Source organism: Cydia splendana, chromosome 11 (genome assembly GCF_910591565.1).
Source record: "Cydia splendana chromosome 11, ilCydSple1.2, whole genome shotgun sequence".
NCBI classification, from domain to species: domain Eukaryota; kingdom Metazoa; phylum Arthropoda; class Insecta; order Lepidoptera; family Tortricidae; genus Cydia; species Cydia splendana.
Window position 1 is genome coordinate 21176573 of NC_085970.1, and position 15052 is coordinate 21191624.

Sequence of the window (15052 nt, forward strand, 5' to 3'; positions counted from 1 at the left end):
TAAATTATTCTTACATTGATAGCACTAGTTGGAATTTGTATTTTCAGTCGTTTTTTAAAGGCAATGATTTCAGTCACTGAATTTGTAAATAAAATGAACGGAACCTTTGAGTAACCTGACAATTTAGCTGCCCCCTTATGTTGGCAATCTTATAATTCAAATAGCTGGCATTAGGGTTGCAGATTTGAGGATGGGTTACCCTTGTCAAGTTCTATCATTTAATTCATCACCACAAAAACTCAAGTTTTTTTGTCTGAGACTTTTAATGAACTATTGGGAATAGAAATTCCAACTAAATCTATTAGTGTAACTGTTGATTGAACTAGTGTGAATAGACCCCTCACACTCATTCTGTTTCGGATCTAGGTTATCTTTGGGGATTTAAAATCGTAATTGCACAAAATTTTCAATTTTCCGCATCACCAATATCCATTCATTTGCAATCATCATTATTTTTATGTGACTTTCTTTTTTTTTCATTTTGTTTCTCTGCTAATTTAGTGCCTTTTTAACGCCGTATTAATTCTTACGCTGTGCTGCACTAATTTCTGACTAACATTTCTGTCGTTATTAGTGCATATTTGATTTATTTGCCTTCCTCTCCCGTCCTCCCTTATGCTTTTTGTTTTTTCTTTCATTGTATTGCGGCTGCTTGGCTTGAAGGCGGTATGAATGCACCGCCACACCATAACCAATACCAGTACCACCCGCAATACCAAGGTGGTCCCCCGATGGGCCACGCGGCCGGCTACGGCTGGCAGCCCGCGCCGCAACAACCCCGTTTCGGTGCAGAGGGCGCGCGGCGCGCGGCCGGCGCGGCGCAGGGCGCGCAGCCCGGCAAGGATGATAAGACCAGCCCCTTCGTATCCACCTTGCATTCACACCCTGGATTTCAACCTCAGAAGATCGGGAAAGGAGCTGGTGCGGTGAGTGTTATTCACTATTCTACTTGCATCCTAGATTGTTGAACTATAGCAAAAGACTACTTAAAGCATCCTTCATGTTTCATAATATATGTATTCCTAGTAAACTTCTCTGATAATGGTCCAAATTAGGTTGTGTAACTTGTAAGCCAGAATTTTTTTATTATTATTATTTATTATTTTATTTGATACACTAGCAGCTCTTAGAGCTGATGCGTGTATATCGAAGCACTTGTATTTTATTTTGCACTTTTTAAAGTTCTAAAATGTGTATCTAGTCTATTTTTGAAAGTGTTGACCGATGGTGCACTAACAACAGTTTCTGGTAGAGAGTTCCACACATTTACCACACGATTCGGCAGGAAGTGTTTTCTAGGGTTACTAGCACACGGAGGTTTGACAAGTTTTTTAGAGTGCCCTCTCAATCTTACATTCTGGCTTGATGTATAGGTCCGCAATATTTGGAACATTGTAGTGTCCAGACAAGATTTTGTAAGTCTCAATAAGATCGCCTCGCTTCCTTCTGTCCTCTAATGTTGTAAGACCTAATTCTTGAAGCCGTTCTTCATATGGTTTATCTTTCAATGAAGCAACCATTTTAGTTGCTCTTTGCTCCAGCATTGTTATGTCCTTTTTAAAGTAGTTTAATTTGAATTTAAATTAACAGCAAATATTTAAGATTCTTAAGTTTCTTTCAAGTAAACTAAAAACGAGGTCACTTACGAATGCTAATCTTGAAGCTGATCCCTGAAACATGTAAACACGAAAAAGAAGCATATTCTCAACACATCCCACGAATTCCAGGGCGCCGGGCTGCCCAAGCCCCCGAAGCCGCCAGAAAAGCCCCTCATGCCGTACATGCGCTACTCTCGCCGCGTGTGGGACAGTGTGAAGGCGGCCCACCCGGACCTCAAGCTGTGGGAGATCGGCCGCATCATTGGAGGCATGTGGAGGGATCTCCCGGAATCAGAGAAGGCTGTGTTTGTCGATGAATATGAAGCGGAGAAGGTAAGATCACTTAAATCTATGTCTCCAGACTGGCTAAGTCACTAAAATCTCGGAAAAATTGGTTCTTTAGATCACATGATGAAAAATTGAGGTACTTACTGTAATCTTGCTCCGAGGGAAAGTGACCAACAAAATAAATTTAACATACTGAAGCATATTAAGTAGATTTGTTTTGGGTTTTTTATTTCCTATTTCTGTATACTTATTAGTTATATAGCTATTTTGATTGAGTGTATACTGAATGGTAAAAGTATTTTTTTTTACAATGCAGTACCTACAATTATGAGAATTCCATTAGAGTAAAGCTTTGAAAACTTACATAAGAGATTTTAAACAATCTATCCAAGTCATCCAAGCTATATGAAACCAACATAATGTTTTTTATATTTTAAGGAAGGCCAAATCGGTCTACGGGAAATGATGTATTTAATCTGTAAAATGAGCTTTTTTTTTCAACAGTAAGCGACAGCGTTTCATCTGCTTTTGATTGCTAGAACTAAATGCGATTAAACAAATTCCTGTATGGAATTTCCCGCAGACCGATTTGGCCACACTGACTTTATAACGAATTTATTTGTGAAATAGGCGCAGTACACAGAACTGTTGAAAACGTACCAAGCCTCCCCCGCGTACATACAGTGGCTGGCCCACAAGTCTCGAGGCAAGCTGTTTTGACTCTGTGCATTACGACTGGGATCCATTTTGTGTGTAACCATGCCTCACGACACTGCTTTAACACGGGTTATGCTGGACTAGTTTTGAAAACCGTTTACTATTTTATTTCTGTTAAAAAAAATTGGTACCTACAGGTTTCTTTGCAATTTTTTGTTACATTTCAGTAGCAATTAAAGTAGGTTACTTGCTATGGGAATTTATATTCAAACTGAACTGTTTTTCTTGCATACACTCATCAGCAAGAAAAACGAGTAACTTTGAATATAAGAAATTCCCAAGAAACTTTCTCATTATTATTTAAAGGGTTGAGTAAATAAGTAGTTGAGATATGGTCCAGTATGGTATACTTAGGTACTGGGATCAATTCCAAGTCTCATCTGCTATATTTTTTTCTTCAAGCTTTGATTTTTAGTAAAGAAATATGAGTAAGCCCTGAATGAAGAATTAAATAATTATTTTTTATAAAATAAAATAAAAAAATTAAATCAAATTTTGAATGATTATAAACAATAGTAAGAGGTTTTAAATCTATGTTATACAGAAGTACATATCCATTAAACGGTGTAATAAATACCCACTGTACAAATTGCACATACAGTAACATTCTCGGGTAACACAGTTCAAACCCACGTATCATTGTTCCTCATTCCTTGTACCAATGAAATTGACGGCGATACGGCAGATACATATTGTAACTACTTTGAAAAAATCTCGTATCTTGCACTGCTACTCAAAGTTAAAACGCAGTAACTCTGCATGAATCCCATACATAGTTACTACATTTTTCTTTTGATTGTCAGAACAAGAGACGAGCTTATTTGAAAGTAGTCACGATGTGTTATAAAATTAAAATACAAATTCTAGTGATTTGACAATTCCCTCTGTTTAGAGATAAGGCATTCTGAAATCATATGATCAAATTTTGCCATTATTTTACGCCTTGGTGATTTTGACACTACACTGCAACGTCGGCGTGCAGTTCCCACACAAATTGCAGTTGGGTTGCAGTCCGTCTGTATCGGCCCTTAGAGGGGGCACGATTTTTCTAAAACTTTACAAACAATAGCTTTGCTAATATAATTACTTGTCTCTGATACCGGAAATTATATCTTAGTTTTCTTTTTTGGCCTACCTGCCATATCGCCGTCTCTGCACCCTGTGACTAACCCGCACCTGCTAATTTTGTCCACATGCACCATTTGGCACGTAGTCGGAGTACGAAAAGAGCCTCAAGGCGTACCACAACTCGCCCGCCTACCAGGCGTACATCGCGGCCAAAAATAAGGCCGTAGGTAAGGCGTATGTTGCATGACAAGTGGTTTGGGTTGTGTGTGAGATATCACTAACTGGTTTGAAAAAGTTAAGATATTATTTGAAACTGAAGACTGACTGTACAATCGGCATCAAATACAGGATGAATTTGTTATGTCTGACCATACTCTAAGCCCTCTAAGGGGTGGATTGTGTAGGTCATACTGAACAACTTTTACTATGGGACCAACCTCGAAATCGCGAAAATAATCTGCTGTGTCCATAAAACACTGACATGCGATTCACCGAAATGTATGAGACGGTAGAATTTTTTTTCGCGATTTCGGGGTTTGCCACATAATACAAGTTGTTAAGTGTGACCCACATATTCAGCCCTCAGAGTATGGTCGGATATAACAAAATCACCCTGTAAATACGGGTACTGGTCAAATAATATTTGTTATGTGTACCGTACACATTCTTTATATTTGGCCAGCCACATAAGAGCTCATAAGAGGAAAAACCCTTGATTGCTTGATTATATATGTAGTCCTCCACATCGATTTCGATGACGGCGACCTCAGCAATCAAGGGTTTTTCCTCTTATATATATATATATATATATATATATCTTATATTTGTCAATGCAGACTGTACCTAAAAGCCTTGGCTTTTTGCTTAATTCTAATCTTACACTTGGTGTGTTATCAACTTACAAACAAACATTTGAGAAGTTAGCTTTGGTGTTGATTACTTTTAAATCTACCTGTAGATATTTAAGTGAATGTGGTTATTCGGCCAATGAGACGATACCACGGCGGGCGCAAAATACGAAGGATTCAACTCATCATAAATCAGTACATACTTCTTAAGTACATATATTCTATTTGGCTTAAATAGTTACGAAGCCACGACTTGTTTTTAAAATTGTAGAAGAACAATACACGCAAATTGTTAGTGATTTCTTACATAATGCTTACTCGTTCGTGAAATATTTGGTGCTTAGTAAGTAAACCTCTTGAATTTTCAATGTTAAAACGTTTTGTGTTGTTCTTACAATTGAGCCAGAATGAACTCTTCCAAATAGAGGCATTAAACATTAATTTAATTCTATAAATAAACTTTTAATGCTGAAAATATGATATCTATTTAAGTAAATCAAGAAGAAACAACATTCTAGTAATATGTGTACCTCCATCAGCTAACATCACATACCATTTCACTGCATGCTAACAATTAAGCTCGCTTAGGGCCACTTGGACCATTTCACTAACTTGGGGTAAACTGGTTAAACCTGGAGTTACCATGGTTACCAATACAATTTGACACTGGGTTAACGGTTTAACTGCTTAACCCCGGGTTAGTTGAATGGTGCAAGTGGGCCTTACACGCAAGGAATATTATTTCAGTGCCACTTTATACTTTGTAACAATTATTGTCATTGTGACAAGGTCAGGCGTGGCTCACTCCGCGAATTCGTCGCTTTGCTACAGGTAGCTAAAAGTACATCCGTTCCACACCAATTTTGGTGGCTAGCCATAAGCCGCGTGTGACGCTGTCGCCACCTAGCGGCCATATCTGTCCTGATCGTAACAGAAGCGTTTTGTTAGAGAGTGAGTCTTCTGTACCTAGTACTATTATTTATTCTGTGACAAGGTACGAAGTTTAACGGCCTCATAGCCCAGTCCTAGTCGGTAGTGGCCCTGCCTACAAAACAGGAAGCCTTGGGTTCTAATCCCGGTAAGGGCATTTATTTGTGTTTATCACGAATATTTTTCCTGAGTTATGGGTGTTTCTTATATATGTATATCTAATTATTAATTATGTAATATCGTCGCCTGGTACCCATAGTTTGAAACTAGTTTGATTTGTGGAAGATTAACCTCAAATATTGATTGAAGTGGTACAGAAATAAAATTCCTTGACCGCATCATTATTATAGATATATAAATAATGATAATAACGTGTGTTATGTCAGTAGTAGGGAGCTTGGAGGAGGAGAGTTCCAGCAAGAAGGGGAGCTCGCAGAAGGAGCAGCAGCAACAGGACAGAAGGATTGACATTCAGCCTGCAGAGGATGAGGAGGGTATGATACTAGTATGATCTTGTCTATATGTTTATTATCAACCGAGCGCAGCAAGGTCTCCGGGTGCAAAATTCATTTTTTATTTCTAGATACTAAAATTACAATTCGATTGTTCAGTTCTGTACAATCCAACTGTCATTTTAGTGGAAAAAACATGTTTTAAGAGTTTGTTTTAGACTTGAATGTCTTATTTATTTCACACATTTTTAAAACTACTGCTATTCGAGATGTTTTCCCTTTCGGGGCTTTCGGTTGACGTTGGTCAATACTGTGGCAAGAATTGCTGTAATAATATACCCGTAGGTTTTTTAAATGTCCCAAAATCGACCGACTGGCATTATCTATTTGGACTTGGATGGTCGTAGTAAAAGTCGTTCAAGCGAGGCGTAAGCGGCTTGTCCTGTGCCACTCCTAATAAAACAACTGTAAAAAGTATCCTTTGTGAGGTGAAAATAAACAAATAAACATGTTTTATTATTACCTACATTATTTTAATATGATTATTTTCAGATCAAGACGAAGGTCTCTCGGTGAAACACATTGCGTACGCGCGTTACTTGCGCAACCATCGTCTCATCAACGAGATATTCAGCGACACGGTGGTGCCCGACGTACGATCTGTCGTCACGACGGCTAGGATGCAGGTTAGTTATTGTTGTTTTATTTATTTATTTAAAATCTTGCACAATTGTGCATACTAACTTTTGTATGGACTGACGTTTATATGACACGGCTATTTGTAAGTTACGTACCTACAAAGAGCGATACATTTGACGTGCCCCTCCCCCGCAAAAATCGGCAGACTGTTTTGTACAGAGAATGAATACACGGTGGCTCCAGTTACTAAATGAGCTCTCTAAGGGTTGATTCATAAAAACTGACGCGAGATTTTTACTGAAGTGTTAAAACGAATGGAACTTGAACTCGTGACAGACTCCAAGTAACGGCTGCTAATCGAAAAAAAATGCGATTCAGTGCTGTAAAACATATCCAGTTTGCTGTCACAATATTCGTAATCGTTATACTGATTTGGTTCAAAATTTGTATGGATGGTACAGATCCTGAAGAAGCAAGTGCAGTCCCTGACGATGCACCAGAAGAAGCTGGAAGACGAGCTGCAGCAGATCGAGGAGAAGTTCGAGGCCAAGAAACGCAAGTTCATCGAGAGCAGCGAGGCCTTCCAGGAGGAACTGAAAAAGGTACGCCCTTCACATATCATGTCTATATTCTAGAAGTTCGAGGCCAAGAAACGCAAGTTCATCGAGAGCAGCGAGGCCTTCCAAGAGGAACTGAAAAAGGTACGCCCTTCACATATCATGTCTATATTATAGATGTTCGAGGCCAAGAAACGCAAGTTCATCGAGAGCAGCGAGGCCTTCCAGGAGGAACTGAAAAAGGTACGCCCTTCACATATCATGTCTATATTCTAGAAGTTCGAGGCCAAGAAACGCAAGTTCATCGAGAGCAGCGAGGCCTTCCAGGAGGAACTGAAAAAGGTACGCCCTTCACATATCATGTCTATATTCTAGAAGTTCGAGGCCAAGAAACGCAAGTTCATCGAGAGCAGCGAGGCCTTCCAGGAGGAACTGAATAAGGTATGCCCTTCACATATCATGTCTATATTCTAGAAGTTCGAGGTCAAGAAACGCAAGTTCATCGAGAGCAGCGAGGCCTTCCAAGAGGAACTGAAAAAGGTACGCCCTTCACATATCATGTCTATATTCTAGAAGTTCGAGGCCAAGAAACGCAAGTTCATCGAGAGCAGCGAGGCCTTCCAGGAGGAACTGAAAAAGGTATGCCCTTCACATATCATGTCTATATTCTAGAAGTTCGAGGCCAAGAAACGCAAGTTCATCGAGAGCAGCGAGGCCTTCCAAGAGGAACTGAAAAAGGTACGCCCTTCACATATCATGTCTATATTCTAGAAGTTCGAGGCCAAGAAACGCAAGTTCATCGAGAGCAGCGAGGTCTTCCAGGAGGAACTGAAAAAGGTACGCCCTTCACATATCATGTCTATATTCTAGAAGTTCGAGGCCAAGAAACGCAAGTTCATCGAGAGCAGCGAGGCCTTCCAGGAGGAACTGAAAAAGGTATGCCCTTCACATATCATGTCTATATTCTAGAAGTTCGAGGCCAAGAAACGCAAGTTCATCGAGAGCAGCGAGGCCTTCCAGGAGGAACTGAAAAAGGTATGCCCTTCACATATCATGTCTATATTCTAGAAGTTCGAGGCCAAGAAACGCAAGTTCATCGAGAGCAGCGAGGCCTTCCAGGAGGAACTGAAAAAGGTACGCCCTTCACATATCATGTCTATATTCTATTAGAAGTTCGAGGCCAAGAAACGCAAGTTCATCGAGAGCAGCGAGGCCTTGCAGGAGGAACTGAAAAAGGTACGCCCTTCACATATCATGTCTATATTTCATGCCTATATTTAGGGTAAGGGACCCTTTCGGTGCGACTCTGTCCGTCCGTTTGTCATATCGCTAAATATCTCGAGAACTACGCTATCGATTTTTTTGTAATATTGCCAATTTTCAATCAGGAGAAAATAACTAAACCATTGTGTTTTGAAACCACTAACGGAGCGGCAGCTGTCATGACGTACATCTTCCTTAACCACTTTACGAGTTATCTTAAGATGGTATGCCATCTGTCCAATAATTGTTCTAATGTGATGCAACTCGTATTTTGCTTAATGAGAGAGTGAGAATGCGCATTGGCAAATAAATTAGACAGGTACATGGTACAGATACCATGCTTAGGCTCGCGATCCATAAAAGTTAAACTAACATTTCTTTTCTGTTTTTAAACGCTAATATCAGATGAGAATTTTCACTCCGCCGACCCGCGCCAAAAGTTGGCCTGATAGACGCTTTATATGAGTTTATAAAAGCAAGCAAACCTTTCTAATATTTTTGTTTATTTGACAAATCCAGCACTGCAAACCGGCCGTGGATGACGACACCTTCCAACGCATGGTGGAACGCGCCCTAGAGCAGATGAGGCGAGGCATCAACCCCGCCACGCAGTCCCTAGTCAGCGTCGAGAGGAAAGATGAGGTAATCTAACTAAAATTAATCTAGTAATCTAGTGTAATGTCATAGCGTAAAAAGTAACAGTGGACCGACGGCTTTGATGTTTGCGTATATGCCGACACCGCACAAGAACACAGTAGGGTTGTCACAGACTTTTACACAACTGCACAATGACCAATAAATTTCAAATAAGACACGCTAACCCTGTAAGTAGTACCGAGCTACTGACAATTGCGATGTATGCAGCTCGGGTGCGCGGACAAAGAAATTGGACAGGTTGAATACCACCCTAAGGCCCCTGTTAACGTCCACAGAGCTTCCTGAAATCTTTATATAAAGGAAAACCCATTTTGAAATCACTGTCTCGCATGGTTTTTTTTAATACCATATTGGTGGCAAACAGGCATATGACCCGCCTGATGGTAAGCGGCCACCGTAGTCTATAAACGCCTGCAACTCCAGAGATGTCACATGCTCGTTGCTAACTCTTTAAAACCTGTACCTACACTACACTACTTTTTTGAAGAACCCTGTAATGTATGTAGCCCCTCGAGAGAATTTCGGTAGAAAACTTTTTAATTTTCACTAAGTTTACTAGTTTTTTAGGATTCCGTACCCAAAGGGTAAAAACGGGACCCTATTACTAAGACTCCGCTGTCCGTCCGTTTGTCTGTCACCAGGCTGTATCTCATGAACCGTGATAGCTAGGCAGTTGAAATTTTCACAGATGATGTATATCTGTTGCCGCTATAACAACAAATTCTAAAAACAGAATATAATAAATAGTTAAGTGGGGCTCCCATACAACAAACGTGATTATTTGTCGTTTTTTTGTTTAATGGTACGGAACCCTTCGTGCGCGAGTCCGACACGCACTTGGCCTGTTTTTGTATAACATAGCACTTTTTTGCAGCCCATGGACCAAGACCAGAACGTGATCAAACAAGAGAGCAACGGGCCCAACCCCCCCACTCAGGTGGACAAGGTGTCCACTACGGAAGTGAAGCCCGACGGCGGCAATGTCACCACGGAGTTGAATAAGACCGAGCCTGATGTGAAGAAGGAGGAAAATGGACATGCCGAGGAAGGTATGTTGCATTATATTAATCCACAGACAAAACATCCCCCAGACTGAGCATAGCCACGCTACCCCCTCTGCCACGCATACGGTAATTTTATTCCATGTTCGAGTCGAAAGTGTCTTTGTGTGACGTACGTGTCTTTGAACGGACCAATGACGGCACGGGACTTCGCTCACCTCGTCCCGCGCACCCCCGCATTTTTGGCATCATCGGTTGCATGAAATAATTGCTCTAAACTCGGTCTATGTATTAATCTTTCGTAAAGTGTATACATCCCCACTTGTCGTATCATATAAATAAGCTCTTTATAAGATATTATAACACTTTTCTCAGGAATTATATAATAATCATCACTTAAGATGCTGTTGTATACTTAAAGATACTTACAAAGTATTGAAATTAATCAAATACCACTGAAAAATATCATTTCTAATAAGATTTTTCATAAATAATCGCAGTAACGAACTGATCACCTCAAACATTTGTTTGTTACGTGATACATGATATTGATAAGACACGTAAGAATGAATACATGTGTGCGGTGAGTTTGTAAACATCGTGAGTTCAAACGGTCGTGTTAATGTGTAGGGCAAAAAAATAGCAATGGAAAAATGTGGTTATTAAAGCTTTGCGTTACTCGTGTAGGAGAGCGCAAGGAGCCGGCGTCGGAGCTGAAGGGCGAGCCCGCGCCCGCCGCCGGAGCGCCGCCGCAGCACGTCACGTCGCCGCCGCACCACGGTGAGTGAGGCACGAGTGTACACGTCACGTCGCCGCCGCACCACGGTGAGTGAGGCACGAGTGTACACGTCACGTCGCCGCCGCACCACGGTGAGTGAGGCACGAGTGTACACGTCACGTCGCCGCCGCACCACGGTGAGTGAGGCACGAGTGTACACGTCACGTCGCCGCCGCACCACGGTGAGTGAGGCACGAGTGTACACGTCACGTCGCCGCCGCACCACGGTGAGTGAGGCACGAGTGTACACGTCACGCCGCCGCCGCACCACGGTGAGTGAGGCACGAGTGTACACGTCACGTCGCCGCCGCACCACGGTGAGTGAGGCACGAGTGTACACGTCACGTCGCCGCCGCACCACGGTGAGTGAGGCACGAGTGTACACGTCACGTCGCCGCCGCACCACGGTGAGTGAGGCACGAGTGTACACGTCACGTCGCCGCCGCACCACGGTGAGTGAGGCACGAGTGTACACGTCACGTCGCCGCCGCACCACGGTGAGTGAGGCACGAGTGTACACGTCACGTCGCCGCCGCACCACGGTGAGTGAGGCACGAGTGTACACGTCACGTCGCCGCCGCACCACGGTGAGTGAGGCACGAGTGTACACGTCACGTCGCCGCCGCACCACGGTGAGTGAGGCACGAGTGTACACGTCACGTCGCCGCCGCACCACGGTGAGTGAGGCACGAGTGTACACGTCACGTCGCCGCCGCACCACGGTGAGTGAGGCACGAGTGTACACGTCACGTCGCCGCCGCACCACGGTGAGTGAGGCACGAGTGTACACGTCACGTCGCCGCCGCACCACGGTGAGTGAGGCACGAGTGTACACGTCACGCCGCCGCCGCACCACGGTGAGTGAGGCACGAGTGTACACGTCACGTCGCCGCCGCACCACGGTGAGTGAGGCACGAGTGTACACGTCACGTCGCCGCCGCACCACGGTGAGTGAGGCACGAGTGTACACGTCACGCCGCCGCCGCACCACGGTGAGTGAGGCACGAGTGTACACGTCACGTCGCCGCCGCACCACGGTGAGTGAGGCACGAGTGTACACGTCACGTCGCCGCCGCACCACGGTGAGTGAGGCACGAGTGTACACGTCACGTCGCCGCCGCACCACGGTGAGTGAGGCACGAGTGTACACGTCACGTCGCCGCCGCACCACGGTGAGTGAGGCACGAGTGTACACGAAACGTCGCCGCCGCACCACGGTGAGTGAGGCACGAGTGTACACGTCACGTCGCCGCCGCACCACGGTGAGTGAGGCACGAGTGCAGGCTGCTCGCCTGCCGCAACATACATGTCGCTGCAAGCCCAATACGACGGAAATGTTCACTGTCAACAGAAAAATTTTGTAGCTCAGTTAATAAAGCGACAGATTGATAGCCCAATATCGCAAGTTCAAGTCTCGCCCGAGACGGTGAATTTCTCACTTTTCAAGTATTCCTAAGCACCCATTTTTACATCACACAGTTCGATTACCCCAAATGTTATACCAATCTATCATTGTCATAGCAGAATGATTAAGATAGCTTAGGGTCGGTTGCACCAAACTGTCTGTCACCGTTAAAGCGTTCGCTAAATTTTATTGTATGAGAAGTTTCATACTTCACGGCCAATTGCCGTTGATCAGTCTGTCAAGTATAGATGGTGCAACTGGCCCTTATGCTCTGGTTTCCTAGGATTAGCGGTGCCGTCATATAGCGGCCGTCTCCATACAAATACTACGACATCCATATTTAGCCGTATTATTTAGTATGGAGACGGCCGCTATATGACGGTACCGCTATCCTAGGAAAACCGATCTTTAATATAGCATATTCATACAACCTTTGTTTAGCAGCTATGATGATGGCGCCCAATCCTAACGCGCCGCCGCACGCGCCGCACGGACCACCGCCGCCCGGAGGTCAGTGTCCACGCTAACGTAACCACTCATGTGTCACATGTAAAAACTTCATAACACTTACAGTCCTCATTCTTGCGTCTAAGCTTTGCACTAGTTTAAATTTAACAGTGTCATTATATAAGCATCATATTTTCATAGAAATTTGTTATCACTATTCCATTACAAATGTCATGCTAGGTCCGGTCCGACTCTACCGCAGCCATATGCGGCGGAAAAGGATTGAATTAAAAATAAGTTACCTATAAAAATATTAAATTGCTAAATGTTGTAATAAATTAGGACCTTTCTAAAACATACCTGTTCTTATTCGGATCTTGGTAATTTTATAGTATTCACTAGTTATTATGGAAAAAGTAACGGAATTGTTTTTTTCCTCAATGAAGCCTAGTTTTTGAAAATTGTTCTATGAAAAAATAATCAATAATTGATAATGTTTACCAGCGTTTTTCAACATTAATTTGCTTTCATATTTCGAATGAGGACTGATAGAAAGTTTATGAAGTTTTATAACACTGCAATCATTGCCATTTACACTGAAACGGAAATAACTGAACACCTCGCTTTTAAATATGGTGCCTAATAGAAGAGCTCAGCTATTTACGTACTAACTTGCAAAAATCCATAACGTTTGATGTACTATATTGAATAGAACATATAATTATTTTAAAATCTAGAAATCCTGTAGGCATTCCAACTGAAACCTTAAGTAAAATGCCTGTAATAAGTAAAACTTCACACACAATTCAATATAGTACTCGGTATTACTCATTGGCACATATAATACTTTGGAAATCCATGAACGGACTGCTACTTAATTCTAAAATTGCACTTATTAACCGACCAGCACAAATTAACTTGAGGTGCTATGTTTGGACGTGGTTTTGATTAAAGTGAGCGAAAAAAAAAACATTAATTTATATGTTCAAATTAGAGTTTAAAAAATTCCAAAAGTCAATGAAAAGTGATTTAGTCGACTGCGATCATTCTCTATTCTGCCACTTTAATCAAAATTACATAAATAGTCGTATATTTCTTTTTCAAAATTAATATGTACGTAATTTCATGGCTAAGAATCTCTTCTCTCCGGGCGTAACTTTTCACTTAAACGGATGTTTGTATTAATTTACCAACTGATTTATCTCCAAAAAGGTCCTAACTTATCGTCAATCTTAGTGTAATTTAGAACTAAAGTAAGGCCGTACGGAACGTACTTTCCGATTGAAATAAGGACAGAGATAAAGATAACAATCGCTCGCTACAACATTGTAACTCTTCACAATGCTAGATCAGATTGCTAACATTCTGACATCGTTGGGCTTACGTTAGATACCAAAGATTTATTAATTGTGTAAGATGAGAAAAGCCTAAGACAATTTCGTGCCTAAAATCAGACAGCTAAACGAGATGGAGCTGTACGGCTCCGTACAATATGCGGTAACTTTGGTTGTCCAAATTTGACGTTTGACAATTCAGTGACCAGAAAACATGGTGCGGTACAGCACCATCTGTTTCGGTTGTCAAAACTGGTGGCACGTTTTTATTTTAGGCTTTACAGAGGTTACAATCAATAAATCTTTGTTAGTCTAGTCTTTGCTAAACAGTCAATATCCTGTTCACGGCACCAAATTGTAACTACTAATAGATTTAATTCGAAAACTTAAGATTGACCCTTAATGCATAGCACCTTTTTAAATTGGAACTGGCGAACTAACAGCTGTATATAATCTAAAAGAATAAACCGTAGTTAAGTTTTAAAGCAACGGAGCAGTTAGTCCGCCATTGCTATCACCATGTAACTAACCACTACGGGGCAGCGGTGGGGTACGCGTACGCGCCGCGCTACTACCCGGGCTACCCGCAGTTCCCGGCCGGCTACCCGCCGCGGCCCTACCTGCCCGAACACTACCACCCGCACCACCCGCAGCCGGACTACCCGAGTGAGTCGCACACAACGAAAACTACACAGAGTCGCTATTCAAAAGGATTGAAAGTCGATTCAATTGTATTTCTATTTTGCCTGTAGCCGGACTGATTTTAACCTTAATTAGAATCAATTTTTAGTCTGTTGTATCCATTTTTTGCAATCATTTGCGACCAGTTTACTTGCAAACCACCACTAAAAGCTTTTTGAATAGTCACTCCCTTATAAATCTTTGCAGATTAAGATCAAAAATTTTACACGAACGACTGTTTTATATATTTTTGAATCTTCCCTCTAATCTCTAATATTGTTACTGTATACCCACTCATCAAATCTACATGACATCAGCGAGACTGCACTAAACTAAGATAAGTATGTTTTGTTCTGTGGTCCTAAGAGAGCAGAAACGCTATGGTTAGC

General features: G+C 42.2%; 1 protein-coding gene across 1 annotated transcript in view; it reads left to right on the top strand.

The window, feature by feature from the left end:
* Positions 1-15052, top strand: part of LOC134794900 (SWI/SNF-related matrix-associated actin-dependent regulator of chromatin subfamily E member 1-like) — a 137183-nt gene that overhangs the window by 121171 nt on the left and 960 nt on the right. The window contains exons 5-15 of the mRNA XM_063766745.1: positions 664-926; positions 1728-1931; positions 3817-3898; positions 5836-5943; positions 6454-6587; positions 7002-7142; positions 8880-9002; positions 9892-10066; positions 10706-10798; positions 12646-12711; positions 14526-14648. Of these exons, the coding sequence (XP_063622815.1) occupies positions 664-926; positions 1728-1931; positions 3817-3898; positions 5836-5943; positions 6454-6587; positions 7002-7142; positions 8880-9002; positions 9892-10066; positions 10706-10798; positions 12646-12711; positions 14526-14648 (1512 nt within the window). The remainder of the gene's footprint in view (positions 1-663; positions 927-1727; positions 1932-3816; positions 3899-5835; positions 5944-6453; positions 6588-7001; positions 7143-8879; positions 9003-9891; positions 10067-10705; positions 10799-12645; positions 12712-14525; positions 14649-15052) is intronic.